The sequence below is a fragment of the Phaseolus vulgaris genome, chromosome 2, assembly GCF_000499845.2.
Source record: "Phaseolus vulgaris cultivar G19833 chromosome 2, P. vulgaris v2.0, whole genome shotgun sequence".
Lineage (NCBI taxonomy): Eukaryota > Viridiplantae > Streptophyta > Magnoliopsida > Fabales > Fabaceae > Phaseolus > Phaseolus vulgaris.
The window spans coordinates 46142413-46157091 of NC_023758.2; the positions used below are offsets into that span (position 1 = coordinate 46142413).

Below are 14679 nucleotides of genomic sequence, written 5' to 3' on the forward strand. Positions count from 1 at the left end.
CAACTTGTGAATATTTTCACTAAAGCCTTGATTAAGAATGTTTTTCTTTAAGGCATGACTTTGTAATCTCCTATCTAATTTTTAGAAATAAAGTTTCATGTACTTTTTTTTACTTTTTCTTCTTCTTGTGATAGAGCAATAGAAACTGAACACACATTTTTTTGTTGTCATAACCATATTTGCCTTACCGTTCTTCCAAACAAGCTATTAATTTGTATATAAAACTAACTTCATTTATATTTTCTAAATAAGATTTGGGTGGTCAAATTATTATCTAAACATACGCTCAGTACTAACTTAAAACATCTTGCTATAAAGAATGAAACGTATTCAAAATTCGATAAAAATTATAGTATTTGACTGTGCCAATATATATCCTCGTTGTGAAATTTATTAAAGTTCTTATATTGGAGTATTGATTAATTTTAATGTTTAATATACAAATTGGTACTATGTTGAATCTAGGAAAACAAATAGAGAAATCGGTAATGAAATCGAGTTAATAACTATATGCTGTAAATGTAAAGCTTTAGATCATAAACTAACTGAAAATTGTTATTATAATTTTTAATATAACTATTATAAAAATCAGTAAATTTAAAGTATATAGCATAACTTATTTTGCATTATTAATGTATAATTTTATTTTAGGGTTTAGGGTGTTATTTTTGTTGATTAAACCTAATTAACCCGCCACTATGAAGAGGAAAAGTAATGAATGCATGCACAGCCTTCGGCAGAATCTCTTTTTCTCTCTCTTTTTGCATTCGGTGTTTTTGGGACTTGCGACTTGGGGGACATGCATGTGATAAGTCAATGTTTTTTCACTTTTTTCTCCTTTTCATAGACAGGTTGTTGGCGTAAAAAGGACATGTAAATGCAAAGAGCAAGAACTCATTATTGTCTTCCACAGACAACCTCACATCACAGTCAAACTATACAGCGAAAGAACGAAATTGCTGATACCAAGATTCATCTCTACCTAATAAATAACAAGAAATCTGTGATGAAACAAAAGAAAAAGATGCATTTTATATCTTCATCTCTATCTATATGAAAGAAGACACGGAATTATTTGATGGGGCAAAACCCATGCATTATTATTATCATTTGAAAATCAGTCAAATATTTAGCAATTGGAAGATGCTTTACATCTGTTCAAAACAAAGCTTTTGCTGCTACTTGCAAATTGCAATCACCTTTATTTTTTTTTCCCTCTTCCACGTCAAAACACCCAACAAACATCACCACTGGTTGCATATACAACACATATTTCTTACCTTCAATCACATTTCACAATCTTTACAAATCAGCAATCAAAGAAACGTGCATATCCTCTGCAAATTCACAAAGCCTGGCCTGGACCATTTCATGAAAATGTCTTCCTAGCTAGTCAGAGAGGTCATAGAAAAGTGGGGACATCTTCCACAATCATTTTTATCTCACAAAGAAGAAGGAAAAGGAGAAAGTGTGTTTGCTTCCGCATTTGCCGAATTCGGTCCCAGTTCTTCCCCACCAATATGTCCTTCAACACCGTCCCAAAAGAGAAAGTTAGGACATTGCTGCTGCGTTTCCACCCATTCATTTAAGCCATGCCTCTGCAAGCACTCTAGTGCTATATCTCCTTGCTCCTCCATGGTACAAGGTTGTACCTCAATTGGGACCATGTTGTCCACGTTCTCTATCAATGGTGGTAAATAAGTTGTGGTGTCCATGCCTACAGTCACTGTGAGAGGAGGAAGTGCCTGAACCTGATGGTGGCTCAGGTTCCATGTTTCAGTGCTCAAGCCCACAGCCTCTTGAAAATGTTCTGCTCGTACACTGTTGCAGTCTGTTGCTGGGCCTTCCAGTGAAGGTGTGTCAAACATGAACAAAGGGCATGTTGAGGAAAACAAGGTTTCTTGAAGTGGTGGTTTTGTTTGTAGATTATCTAGGTTGGAAGAAAAGTGGCCTAGCAGATTGGAATTGAAGTTGAACTGGGAAGAATTCTGATCGATACTTTGTGCAATAGTGGTTGAAGACACTGAACTCTTTCTTATTTTCTTTTTTATCCACGAGTTCCAATAGTTCTTTATTTCATTGTCCGTTCGACCTGGCAAGTGGCTTGCAATGTGAGCCCATCTGCATTTCGCAGATTCAAGAATCAATACAATCCCACCGTTTAAATCAAGAGAAACATATGTTCTATACCAGATGTTTAGATGTATATATAATTAAACATGTAAGTTTAGACATGTTAAGAAAGAAGGAGAGAGAAAAAGAGTATATGAAACCCTTAAGATATATAGTTTTTCATTTCAAATAATTTCAACACACAAGTTTTTTATCACTCAACATTAACATGTTAACATACCATAAATAACAAGATACAAGAGCACATCCCTCCAAAAGAACTGTAATTTTTTGTAAGATAACGTTTTAGTAGCCGAATTTTTTGTAGGAAGTATACAGATCTATATCATCTATATATGGTAAGCCTGGGAAGGTGGACAAGAAAATATAGGGCTGAAAGAATTGATCACTTGACTTCCTAAAACTGCAGCTAAGAGGCCGATAGCTAGTTCAGGTAGCCTTTACTTAGAAACGAATCTGCTTATGTATAGAAAAAAACGGGAGAACTTCTGTCATTACTCTTTGACTACGATATTTTGTAGTTGTATGTGAAAAAAGAACGTACGCAGTATATAAAGATAATTGAGAAATATGCTCAAATAGTTTGTGTAGATCAAATACAATTATTAGCCAGAATCATGGATACTAGAAGTGCAATGCTGTTTTTATACCTACCTTATTTGGTTAGTTGTTTATCAGAAAGTTGAAGTTCTCATATATAACTGAAATAGAAAGATCAGCCATAGACAAGGAATGTCTTAATAAGCCATCATCATAATAAGTCCTTCATTTATACACAGATTATAAACTACTCCATATAATAATCAATGAAAATTAATCACACATATATAACCAATATTTATTCCATTAATTTTTTTTTTTGGCCTAATAGAGAGCTATTAAACTATAAACTCAACTACAGAATATATATAGGAGCGAGAAGAAGGCGTGTGTATTATGACAGTAGGGCAGAAAATGCAGGAAGATGAAAACAAGATTGAAAATTGTGGGTATTGAAACCTGTTGCCTACGACCCCGTGAAGGCTTATAATTAACTTTTCCTCCTCAGGTGTAAACCTGCCTCTTCTAATATCAGGTCTCAAATAGTTAATCCATCTCAAGCGACAACTCTTGCCACACCTTTGAAGCCCTGAAAGCCAATTAACCATAGATGAGAAATAAACACAAACACTACACTCAGAGGGATTGATGGCAGTTCTATCTCATCATAAACAAATCAAGAGTAGCTGATCAAAAAGAAATTCTAAAGTACCCAAAGGAATTAAAGATTGAGAAACACTCTCTCTCCCTTTTGATTTGTTCAACACTTTAATTATCAGTTCAAAAAGTAATCATAACAAAATTCTTCATTAGATTTTTTTTCATGAATTTTTTATTAGTACGAAATATATATGAATTTCATCAACTCGAGAATCTGAATGATTAGATTTAATATAATATTATTTTTTGATCCATTGTATTTTAATAGAAGTTTGAGTGTCTTGAAGAAATATTAGTTAAAAGGAAAAAGAAAGAAGAACAGACCAGCTTTTTCTGGAACTTCACTCCAGCAGCCGTATCCATGAGTTGTAATGTATCTGATGAGTTTTTCATCTTCCTCAGGAGACCAAAGTCCTCTTTTAACCTTCTGTTGGTTGCAGCAAGAATGGTGACCCATATTTCTAGGCTTCTTGCTCTGTCGTCTTCTTTTTCCTTCTTTTATATTCTTGTTCCCTAAGTGGCTTGTATTTTTCCTGGATCAAATGTGTGTGCAATAGTTAAAGACTCTCTTTCCTCCCTCCTTTAAAAGTACATGCCCTAGCCGACATACATTCAGAACCTCATGTGGGGTCCACGCAAGGGACCCAGATCTCCATCTAACACTACAATGACATTCCATCAACTTAACTCCATATATTCATTAGTATGTAGCCACTTTCTACGTACCTCTCCACCAATTACTTAACCAAACTTCCTCATACACCTGCGCAAACAAATAAAGCTGTTCACCGGAAGATTAAATCAGAGGGAGACGAAATAATACGTGGGATGAAATAATCACCAGGGAGGTAACATTGGGATTAGTAGGGGATTTTAGTGCAGTGAAAATGAAAGGGAAAAATGATGATAGGTGCAACAAGAACGAGATGTTCAGGCTTTAATTTGTTTATAAAAAGAATGGAACTAATACACATTCTCTAATACCAAGGAAATATACATGGTATTAGAATTATGAATTAGCCAAAAATCGATTAGATAGAGTATTATTATCCAAAGATTGACCAGATGTTTGACCAAACACTAGTGGGATGTTTACATTAATCGGATGTAAAGTTGAATGAGCTATGTTATTCAGTTTTATTGGTCGACTAAAGGGATGATTAACTACATTAAAGATTAAATTAATAATAAATGATAAATAAAAAAATATCATATAAATCACAGTAATCTCTATAAATCTGGATCACACTCATAAATTTGGGTGACATCCCGAGAAATCAGATAACACTAATTTATTTAAAATATGCGTCAGATATAGTCCAGGAATCAAATAGTCAATTACCAAACACTATAAATAAGTCATCTACGAAGGACTAAGATACGCTTTTATCAGTTTTATATCACACCTTTTCAATCTAGAGTATTTACTTAATTGTCAGAGAACCTTCTGCATGTTTACTCTTAACCGAGTGTTAAGAAATTGAGGAGTTGGAGTATCAAGGAGTGGAAGAATTGATTAGCTTAAGCACGAGAGATGAACGATCGAACGAAAGGGAGTGAATACGAGAAGAACGACCGACACCAACAACAATTGTTACTGTCAATTTCAGATATTATCTGGCTCTACTTTGTCTGTTGTTTATACAAGCACACAATGTATTTTGGACAGGGAAGTCTTAGATCATATTCATATATACACTATATGAAAATCATTAAATATAAACAAATTTTAAAGATAAAAAATAATTAGTTACTATATTGACTTAATTATATATTATTTTAGAGACTATAAAAATTATTGGTATCTAGATTAGTTTTTATTATTGATAAATAACTTTTAAATTAGTATCTAATTAGCTACTAAGGTTTAAACTACCAATTTTAGAATTTAAATAATTGATATAGGTAAAATCTTGGTAGCTAATTAGATACCAATTTAAAAATTATTTATGAATAATAAAAATTAATTTAGATATCAATAATTTTTTTTATTTTTAAAATATTATCTAATTTAAATATAATAACTAGTTATTTTTTTATCTAAAATTGTTTCTATTTAATTATTTTCTAGTGATAATAAAAGTAAAAAATCATTGATTTAGAGCTTAAGCCATTTAGATTCATAATCATATGGCAAGATCCTCTTGGTTTTAACTAGTACATAGAGTGTGGTTGAATAACATGGAGGGTGGTGGGGATATGAGGATTTGGAAGGAGAAACTGAACCAGTTAAAATGGGGTTTGAAGGAGTGGAACAGATTGGAATTTGGGAATATTCAGACATTAAAGCGAAAGAATATTAATAAAATTAGAGAGTTAGAATTACTGGTTGAGCTAAAATTGTTAAGCCCTAAACAAACAACCTTGGATAAACAAAAAAATGAATACAACTGAGAGATGAGATTTCAAAATACTTTCACTCTATAATAATAAAATGGAGAAGAAATAGAATGTGCTAAATGATTTAACAATAAACGAGGAGTGGTGTGAGATCCGAACATAGTAAAGGACAAGGTAAAAGAATATTTTGAAAGATTTAAAGTAGGGGATTATTGTAGTGTTAGGTTGGACGGAGTAAGTGTCTCAAAATAATGGAGGATGAAAATATAGGACTTGCAACGAAATTCACTGATTATGAAATAAAACAGGTTGTTTGGAATTGTGAAAGTAGCAAAAGGCTTCGACCATATGAGATCAATTTTAACTTAATAAAAAAATAATGGATAGGTTCAATTTTAACTTCTTAAAAAATTAATGGGAAAATATTAATGGTGTGTTAGTTAAAGTTGTTAAAAAGAATTTTAAGTAGAGGGAGAAATTCGCAATGGGTGTAATACATCATTCATAACATTTATTTCCAAAGTGAATAACCCACAAGATCTATAGATCTAGAGTTTAGGACTATATCTCTAATTGGTTGTTTGTACAAAATTTTATCAAAAAATTTAGTAATGAGGTTTAAAAAGATGTTGTCAAATGTCATTGATTGTTTACAATCAACTTTTTTAGAAAGGAGATTATTATTAGACAATGTAGTGGTGGCAAATGAAATAATAGAGGAAGTAAAAAAAAAGGAAATGCATTATAATTAAGGTAGATTTTGAAAAAACGCCTCTATCATGTGAGAATTTTTTGAATATATGATGCAAAAATAGTTTTGTAATAAATGGATAAGAGGAATAGTGAATTATATAAAATATGCAACAATATATGTTATATTGAATGAGAGTCCACAAAGAAATTCAAACTCTTTAAAAGACTAAGACAAAGTGATCATATTAAGGAAATAATAAATTATCAAATTATCCTATCGAACCTATCCTAACAAGTGTTTGTTGGGCTTATCAGACCACCCACTATCGGGTCGTTATCGGATCACCCATAACATATATCTCCACGCACGAGTTGGTATAGCCTCGGCGTGAGGGGTGTGTTAGAGATCCCACATCGACTAGAGATTAAGACATTTCATTGTATATAAGTAGATGTAAATCTCATCCATGAGCCGGTTTTATGGAGTTGAGTTAGGCTTAAAGTTCACTTCTTAACAACAATTTTGAGATGAATAAAGTGGGACACAAAAGGGTTATGGTGAGATTCTTTCAATTTATGAACAAAGGAAAATACTAATCCCCTATGGGGATGAGGGAGGGACACTAAAAATACTTTGTAGGTAAAGTGGAATGAAATATGTAAAAATAAAGAGGTGGGAGGCCTTTGGGGTAAGAAATTTGACATTGTTGTTAAAAGTGAAAATAGAGATTGGGTTTGGATACAACAAGATTACGGAAAAAGATTATTGATTTCAAATACATGGTCGGAGAAATATGAGGGATAGATAGATAAAACAATATGTGTTGTAAGAATGCAAGGTGAGTAAAAATTGCAAGGATTGAACTATTTAATGAAAGGTAGATCAAGAAGGGCCATAAAAAAGCCCAAAGTGAAGATTCAAGAACAAGTGCAAATATGAAAGGAGCGAATGAATGAAAACGATTTCAAGAAATGGATGTATGCTTGTAATTGCATAGAAGTTGCGATTGCAATATTGAATATAATCATTAAATAAAAATTAATTTTAGAAAAAATAATAATTAATTATTATATTAACTAAATTAAATATTATTTTATAAAACAAAATATTGATATGTAAAGTAGTTTCTATTATTAATAAAATTTATAAACTATTTTTTAAATCAGTATTTAATTATTTATCAAGATTTTAACAATCAACTTTATATCAGTTTAGAAATTAATTTTAATTTTTTATTAATAATAAAAATTATTTTAAATACTAATAATTTTTTTAATTTTTATAATAATATATAATTTAGTTAATATAATAACTAATTATTTTTTGTTTTTAAAATTAATTTTTATTTAATAATTTTATTATGTAAAACAAGAATGCTAAGACTCCGGCATTGAAGAGAATTATGGAAGATCCAAAGTTGGAAGGCGAATGTGTGTACAAAACAGACAAGTAACATGTATATTTGGAAATCTGAATTCTACTTACATGACTGGGATCTCATTTTTGTATCCAGACAAACACTTTATACCTTATTTATTTGGACAACGTTAACAATATTACCAATAAAACAACATGGGAGTAATATAAATAGGTGAGGGTAGAAGTAGTTATATAATCACTCATCTTTGAAACAAATTATAAGTTAAAGTTTTTAGTGATAAAAAAATACAGCACACACGTGTCCACACATATTTAAAGGGGTAGAGAAGAAAATGAGAGGCTAGGTATAATAACATCATTGCCGGTTGTTTATGCACCTTCTTCGCCCTGTCTGCTGCAACTGTACAGCATCGTGATGATATCAAGAGCAAGTGGCTTATCTCTCTGATATTGACTCGGAGGATTATTTCGATATTATCTCCAACCTAATCACTATACTTTCATTTACATCAACACCAAATCAAATTTATCAAAATAATACTTTAATTTAATGCTTGCCACACCGTGATTAGACACATTAAACCCATACACTTTCTTAATAATTCTCTCTATTAAATTCTTACAATACTGCGACAGTTTCAAAATCTACAGTGCAAATGAACTTAGTGAAACTATTGATAGGAAAAAAATAACAACAAAGGTCATTCAACCCTTATAAATAACGGAATTTTTTGTTCTAAAAAAACTAAAATAAAGACTCCTACCAACCTACCAACGTCGCAATACATCAACAAACACTCAACTAACATGTAGAAAAAAATTAACATTCAAGAACAATCCTAAATTAAATACAATCAAACCAATCAAGACACCAGTGAGAATAAGAAAAACAAGTTGAGGGTACCTTAGAAGCGACCAAAGACTAAACATTTAATTGAATAAAAGCAAATATTTCTGAAACATCCACCACTTCTCCTTTAAAAATTACCTTGTTCCTGTGCCTTCAAATTTCACTTACTAGAGCGATCCAAATTGTCCCCCAAATAGCATTAACAGATTCAGGTACATTACACATCCTAAACTGTAAAAAATGATAACAATAATTTTGTCCTAGTAACTTATACACCACAAGAAACTAGGAATAAGACAAAATTGGTATATATATGGTTGTAACAGAACAAAAAAAATCTTTCATGTTCTCGAATGGGGTTTGGACCAAGAGAACGATTGTCTTCTTTTTCAATTGGTCGCCTTTACCCCTCTCTTCTCGAAATAACTTCACAACTTTCCCTTTGTTCCTCTCCTCGTCGCTGTAAGCTCCAAGCTCGGATGGTACTTGCATAAGTCACTCTGACGACGCTTAAGTGAGATCTCGGTACCCGATGTTCGGTGTGTTGGGTATGAAGTCAAGACCAATTGAGTTGGGTTGACTAAATATCATGTTTAGTGAGTGGGCTTAATCATTGTACACAGTTGAAGCGCATGTGAATATTGTTTTGTGGTTTCAAGTGGGAGATTGTTGGGTATGAAGGCAGGACCAATTGGGTTGGGCTGACTAGACACATGTTTAGTGAGTGAACTTAATTATTGTGTCCCTTTTATAATCTCTATTTAAAGAGATCATTGTACTTGCAATTGATATTCAACAAGATAGAATGAAAACCTAATAGAATGAAGCGCATGTGAATATTGTTTTGTGGTTTCAAGTGGGAGATTGTTGGGTATGAAGGCAAGACCAATTGGGTTGGGCTGACTAGACACATGTTTAGTGAGTGAACTTAATTATTGTGTCCCTTTTATAATCTCTATTTAAAGAGATCATTGTACTTGCAATTGATATTCAACAAGATAGAATGAAAACCTAATAGTTGTTCGTGTGGACCGAACCACGTTAAATCATGTGTTATTTATTTTCTGCAGTTGATTCGTGATTATGTGTGTTGCTTCCGCGTGTGTTTTTCCCATCACGGTGCAATTAATGCGTGATAATGACATACTTTTTACTCAAAATGTGTGACTATTTATATGATTATCATGAAACATTTGTTATTGGATCATATTAAGATTTTGGATATAATTAAAAATATATTACCTAATATTTCATCTCACTGATTTGATTCGATTAATCATTTTATTTATATCGATCGACTTTTAAGTGAATATGTGATTTTTATCAATTGTCTGACCAACCTAAACCCTAAAGATAGTTTACAAAAAGAATTATGAGATAACAATTGATATTTATATTATTAAAGTGTTTTATATAGATCGAAGAATTAGTTAACAGGTCTTGCACATAAAACGATCCCTATATTCTTAAAAGATACCGTGAAAATATAAATGGTCTACAAAAACAACTCATCGCCTGTATTTTATTCATAAAGGGTATTTTCCTTTCTTTTTCCCTAGTGTTTCATATGCAATACTAAGAATGGTCAAAATAGCAGGAAAATCATAAATAATGGACCTTAAACCTACGGGTAATTAAATTACAAATTATTATTTTCAATTTGGATTCACGGAAAAAAAAAATTGATGGTCAAATTTTATTTAAACTAGACAATATAAACGTTTTTAATGATTTTCACAATCTAAGTTTCATTCGACTTTTCAATGATAGAAAATGTTGGAATGGAAAAAATAAACATAATAATGAAATTGGCTTTAACAATATAGTATTGGTCAAATCAAATGTCTTAAGTTTAAGCGGGTAATTTTGCTATATTAATATTAATCATAGTACGATACCTTTTACATCTACTTTGAGAAATTCAGCCAGAAATACGTACTAATTTTAATTCATCTTAATAACAACTAAATTTAGGTTATTAAGAAAACTTGTGATATACAGTGTTTTTTTACAATAATATGTTGAAAAGTTTAAATTCATCCGAATGAGTTTAATTATTGGTATTTGTGATTGGTATTAATTAATTACCTGTGTGGCAGTTGGAAAGAAAAACAAAGATAACTCATATTTCCTAGACACACTCACTTATTTATTTAATTTAATAATTGATCACTTTAATCATATGATTAATTGTTGTTTAGGGTTTAGGTTGAGGGTTTCTATAATTAAAGGGAAATTATTTTAAGGGTACGTAGAAAATAAAAAATATTTATTTTCATATTTTTACTATATGATATTCTGCCAAACTATAGAAGAAGAAAACTTAAAAATTAACTAATTAAATTGAAAGTGTATGGTGATATGAGGCTCGGACTCGCCTCTTAAATGACGTGTATGTTATTAGACACAAGTATCGAATATCGACACTTGTATGACACGTGTCAGATTCAAAAAATATTTTTGTTAGATTTTTTACAATTCTAGCATGATTTTAACACAATTTAAAAAAGGAGAAATACACTAATTTTCTAAAAACTTAAATGAATTGTATAAATTTTTATTATGATTATTTAATCATTTTGAACCAGCTATCAGAAGTATCTTTTTGCTAAAAAAATAAAACATACTCGTGCATATAAATCTTTATTGTCAATTTATATAATTTATAAATATATAATACATAAATACGTGTTCTATATTTTAGAGATTATATGTATCTGCATGTGTGTTGCATAGATATGGTGAAACTAATTAATAAATTAACTTAAAATAAAGTAAAAGTGATTGAAAGGAAAAATAACAAATGAAGGAATAATATAATATATGAAAAATATATGTTACAACGATTAAGTTGGAAGTTTTTAAGAATTGGGAAATCTAATAAGAATATCTAATATTTAATAAATCTCAAATAATTTAAATAAGAATAAAAATACATATAAGTACATGAAATTTAATCATACTAAAAGGTCGTGGGTGAAAAAGAAGCAATGCTTATGACAAGAATTGCAGCTTTTGAGTCTATGATAAACATTAAAACAGTGGTAATTGATATCCATTAGAAAACTTTAAATGGGGGACTTGTAGAGATTTGTTATTGTGTGTTTTGTAGACTATGATAGAGTAGTATTTTTTAGATTACGTTGTTTTGTTTGTTTTAAAAGTTTATATTTTTTAATGTAAGGAGATTTAACTATTTTTTTATATAAGATTTGAGTTATCTCTGTTTCTATTATTTTTTTTATAAAAAAATCATAAAACTTCATTTTCTCTATTTTAAATTTCACCAGTACTTCACAATCTTTTTTTTTTCTTCACTGAAAATATGGAACTTCAATCTGATTTTGTATTATTGTTTTGTGTAGCTGTATTTCTCGTTGAACTTTGACTTGGTTTTATCTGAAACGCCGACACATTTTTCATGGAGTAATGGCTATGGAACCTCCTTTGCATGGAAAGAGTGGATGTGAATGCGTCCAAAGTTGAAGGACAAACTCAATATATAATTAAATAATTATATATTTGTGAAATTTTATGTAAGCATGAAGTATCAATGTCATAGGGACCTAGATATAGTTTGTAGAAACAATTATTAATAAAAGTTATTTACCATACTATATAAATGAATGTATGAATTGGTTGAATAAGATTGAGTTAGAGTTAAAAGTTTACTTCTTAATATGGTATTAGAGTTATTTCAAATCTATTTACAATCGGATCATTATTGGATCACTTGACTTTATTAGGTCACCCGTTATCAGATTATCACATATAATGAGTAGAAATTTTACGGTATGAACTAATTTGATAAGATTGAATTAAATTTAAAGTTCGCCTATTAATTATTTTCTTTTATATATTATAAAATAAAATAATATGGTTAATTTTATTAGTTGAAAAGGAATTGGAGAGGGGAATAGAGACATTTCATCCATGAGGGTGAAGAGAATAAAATGCTGTTGCTGTAGGTGTTTGATTTTTACAGCTAATTACTAGATAGAAATGGAAGTGGTAGGGCCAAGTTGCACTCCATTGCTCCTCCTTAAAGCTAACTATAATCATTTACCCTTTTCATTTCCTCCCAAAGGTCTCTTTTAAAAATCATTTATATATGTATTACTATCAAAGTTTTAGCTTGCTATTCATACAAGCAAATGTCATTTTCTCTTCTTTTCCATCAATTGTGGTGGTTCATTTGCATCAATCACCTCTCCCCTTTCAACACTCTCACTTAACTATATTATTTTACATATTAAATTAATAATAAAACGTTTCAAATGTCCTACTAGAGTACCAATAGCACATATTTTACGAGTATTTTGATGCAAAAAGTTTTAGTAATTTAACATATTGATGCATACTTAATTTTTTGGTAAAATAGAGATGTTTTTTAATATCGACTATTTTATCAAAAATTTAAATATTAAATTTATCATAATAGAGAATGAAAAATAAGAGTTTTGAATTAAACATGGCGTATTGAGAAAGGATAAAATATTTTTGTAAGCTACATCAATTAATAATGTGAAATAACTAGAAATTCAAGTAGAAAAAATTAACTATCTCAATTATATTAAAAAAAATAGGTTATCTATCTATTTAACCTAAAAAAATAACAGAATTCAATAAAATATATCATAACAATTGTCCTAATTAGTCACTCTCACCAACATTTACCTCCATACAAGAAAACCTGTGGAGTTATATGCTTAACAAAAAATCAATTTAGTTTAGTGCTAAAAATTATATAAGACATTATGATACTTTGGACAAAACAAAGGATTTTCTCTTAAGTAGAAATAAGATAGATTACATTAATTACAATTTTATCAAACGATAAAAGGAATATAATTTGCAAGTAAAAATGAGAGAAAAATTTCTCATGTTTTCTAAGTTTCATTATATGAAATCTATACTACAAAATGTTGGGAAAATAATAAGCAAATTAATAAACAGACGTAAGAAGCAAGTAAGTGAGATGAGTAAAATATCTAGAATTGTGACAAAATAATTACCAAAATTAAATACATTGTTTTATCATATATTCATATATTCAACTATACTTTGTAAAGTTATAATGTCTGAATTTGAATTTAACTGGAGAAGATGAAGAAAATGAGAATGTTTAAATAGACGTTTTTTCACATAATAATGTCGAAGAAATTAAACTATATTGAAAAGAAACACTTGAGAGATGTGTGAAAATAGGTTTAGGTGGTTTGGACATAACCACAGGAAAAGTAAAGAGAGTACTGAGTGAGATAAGGAAGGACATTGGAGAATTTCTGAAAAAGAATATCATGATAAATAATATCTATAATTAATGATTTAATAATTAAATCAAATTATGTGATTTAATCTATGTAACTATCATTATCTTTGATGGTTATCTCTCTATGTTTTACTTATATATATTTTGAGACTTAAAAGGTAAAACTTATATAAAAATTAATGTAATATAAATAATTAATTATTAGAATAATCTTATTTGAAGACTAATTTATAATTTAAAATATGTAATTAATTTTAAATGTCAATTTAAAAATTATTTTATAAAATTTTATTAATAATATAAACTATTTTAAATATTAATAATTTTTTAATTTATAAAATAATATATAACTTAATAAATATAAATATTGTTGGAGATCCCACATCGACTAGAGATTAGAGTCTTTCATTGTATATAAGTGGGTGCAAACCTCAACCCTATGAGCCGGTTTTATGGGGTTAAGTTAGGCTTAAAGTCCACCTCGTAATATGGTATTAGAGCTATTTCGAGGTTATCCTAGCGAGTATTTGTTGGGCCTAGGTGTGTTGGAGATGAGCTGGTTTTATGGGGTTGACTTAGACTTAAAGTCCACTTTGTAATAAATATAGTGATTAATTATTTTTTATCTTTAAATTAATTAATATTTAATAATTTTGTGATAGCTAGTACATATGTGAGAAAAGGATATTTTAGAAAATTGTTTTTATTCTTAATTTAAAAATTGTGTAGTTCAATCATTAAATTTTATAAAATTAAATTATAGGTAAAGTTTGCATTCATTTATATATTATAAAATGTTTTAATCTCTAA

General features: G+C 29.6%; 1 protein-coding gene across 1 annotated transcript; it reads right to left on the reverse strand.

The window, feature by feature from the left end:
• Positions 1 to 1071: 1071 nt before the first annotated feature.
• On the reverse strand, positions 1072 to 3888 carry LOC137812673 (transcription repressor MYB4-like). The gene is made up of 3 exons (XM_068614824.1): positions 3658 to 3888; positions 3133 to 3262; positions 1072 to 2121 (listed from the first exon to the last, which is right to left on the reverse strand). The coding sequence occupies exons 1-3, from the start codon at positions 3788 to 3790 to the stop codon at positions 1443 to 1445; spliced, it is 942 nt and encodes a 313-aa protein (XP_068470925.1). The 5' UTR covers positions 3791 to 3888; the 3' UTR covers positions 1072 to 1442.
• Between the last annotated feature and the right edge of the window lie 10791 nt (positions 3889 to 14679).

What these genes read in the sequence shown, in the direction of transcription:
- LOC137812673 (XM_068614824.1), bottom strand. Translation starts at nt 3,790, where the DNA reads ATGGGTCACCATTCTTGCTGCAACCAACAGAAGGTTAAAAGAGGACTT. An exon ending in TGAAGTTCCAGAAAAAGCTG is followed by an intron (nt 3,263 to 3,657) that starts GTCTGTTCTTCT and finishes ATTGGCTTTCAG; the next exon opens with GGCTTCAAAGGTGTGGCAAG. An exon ending in CACGGGGTCGTAGGCAACAG is followed by an intron (nt 2,122 to 3,132) that starts GTTTCAATACCC and finishes TGCGAAATGCAG; the next exon opens with ATGGGCTCACATTGCAAGCC.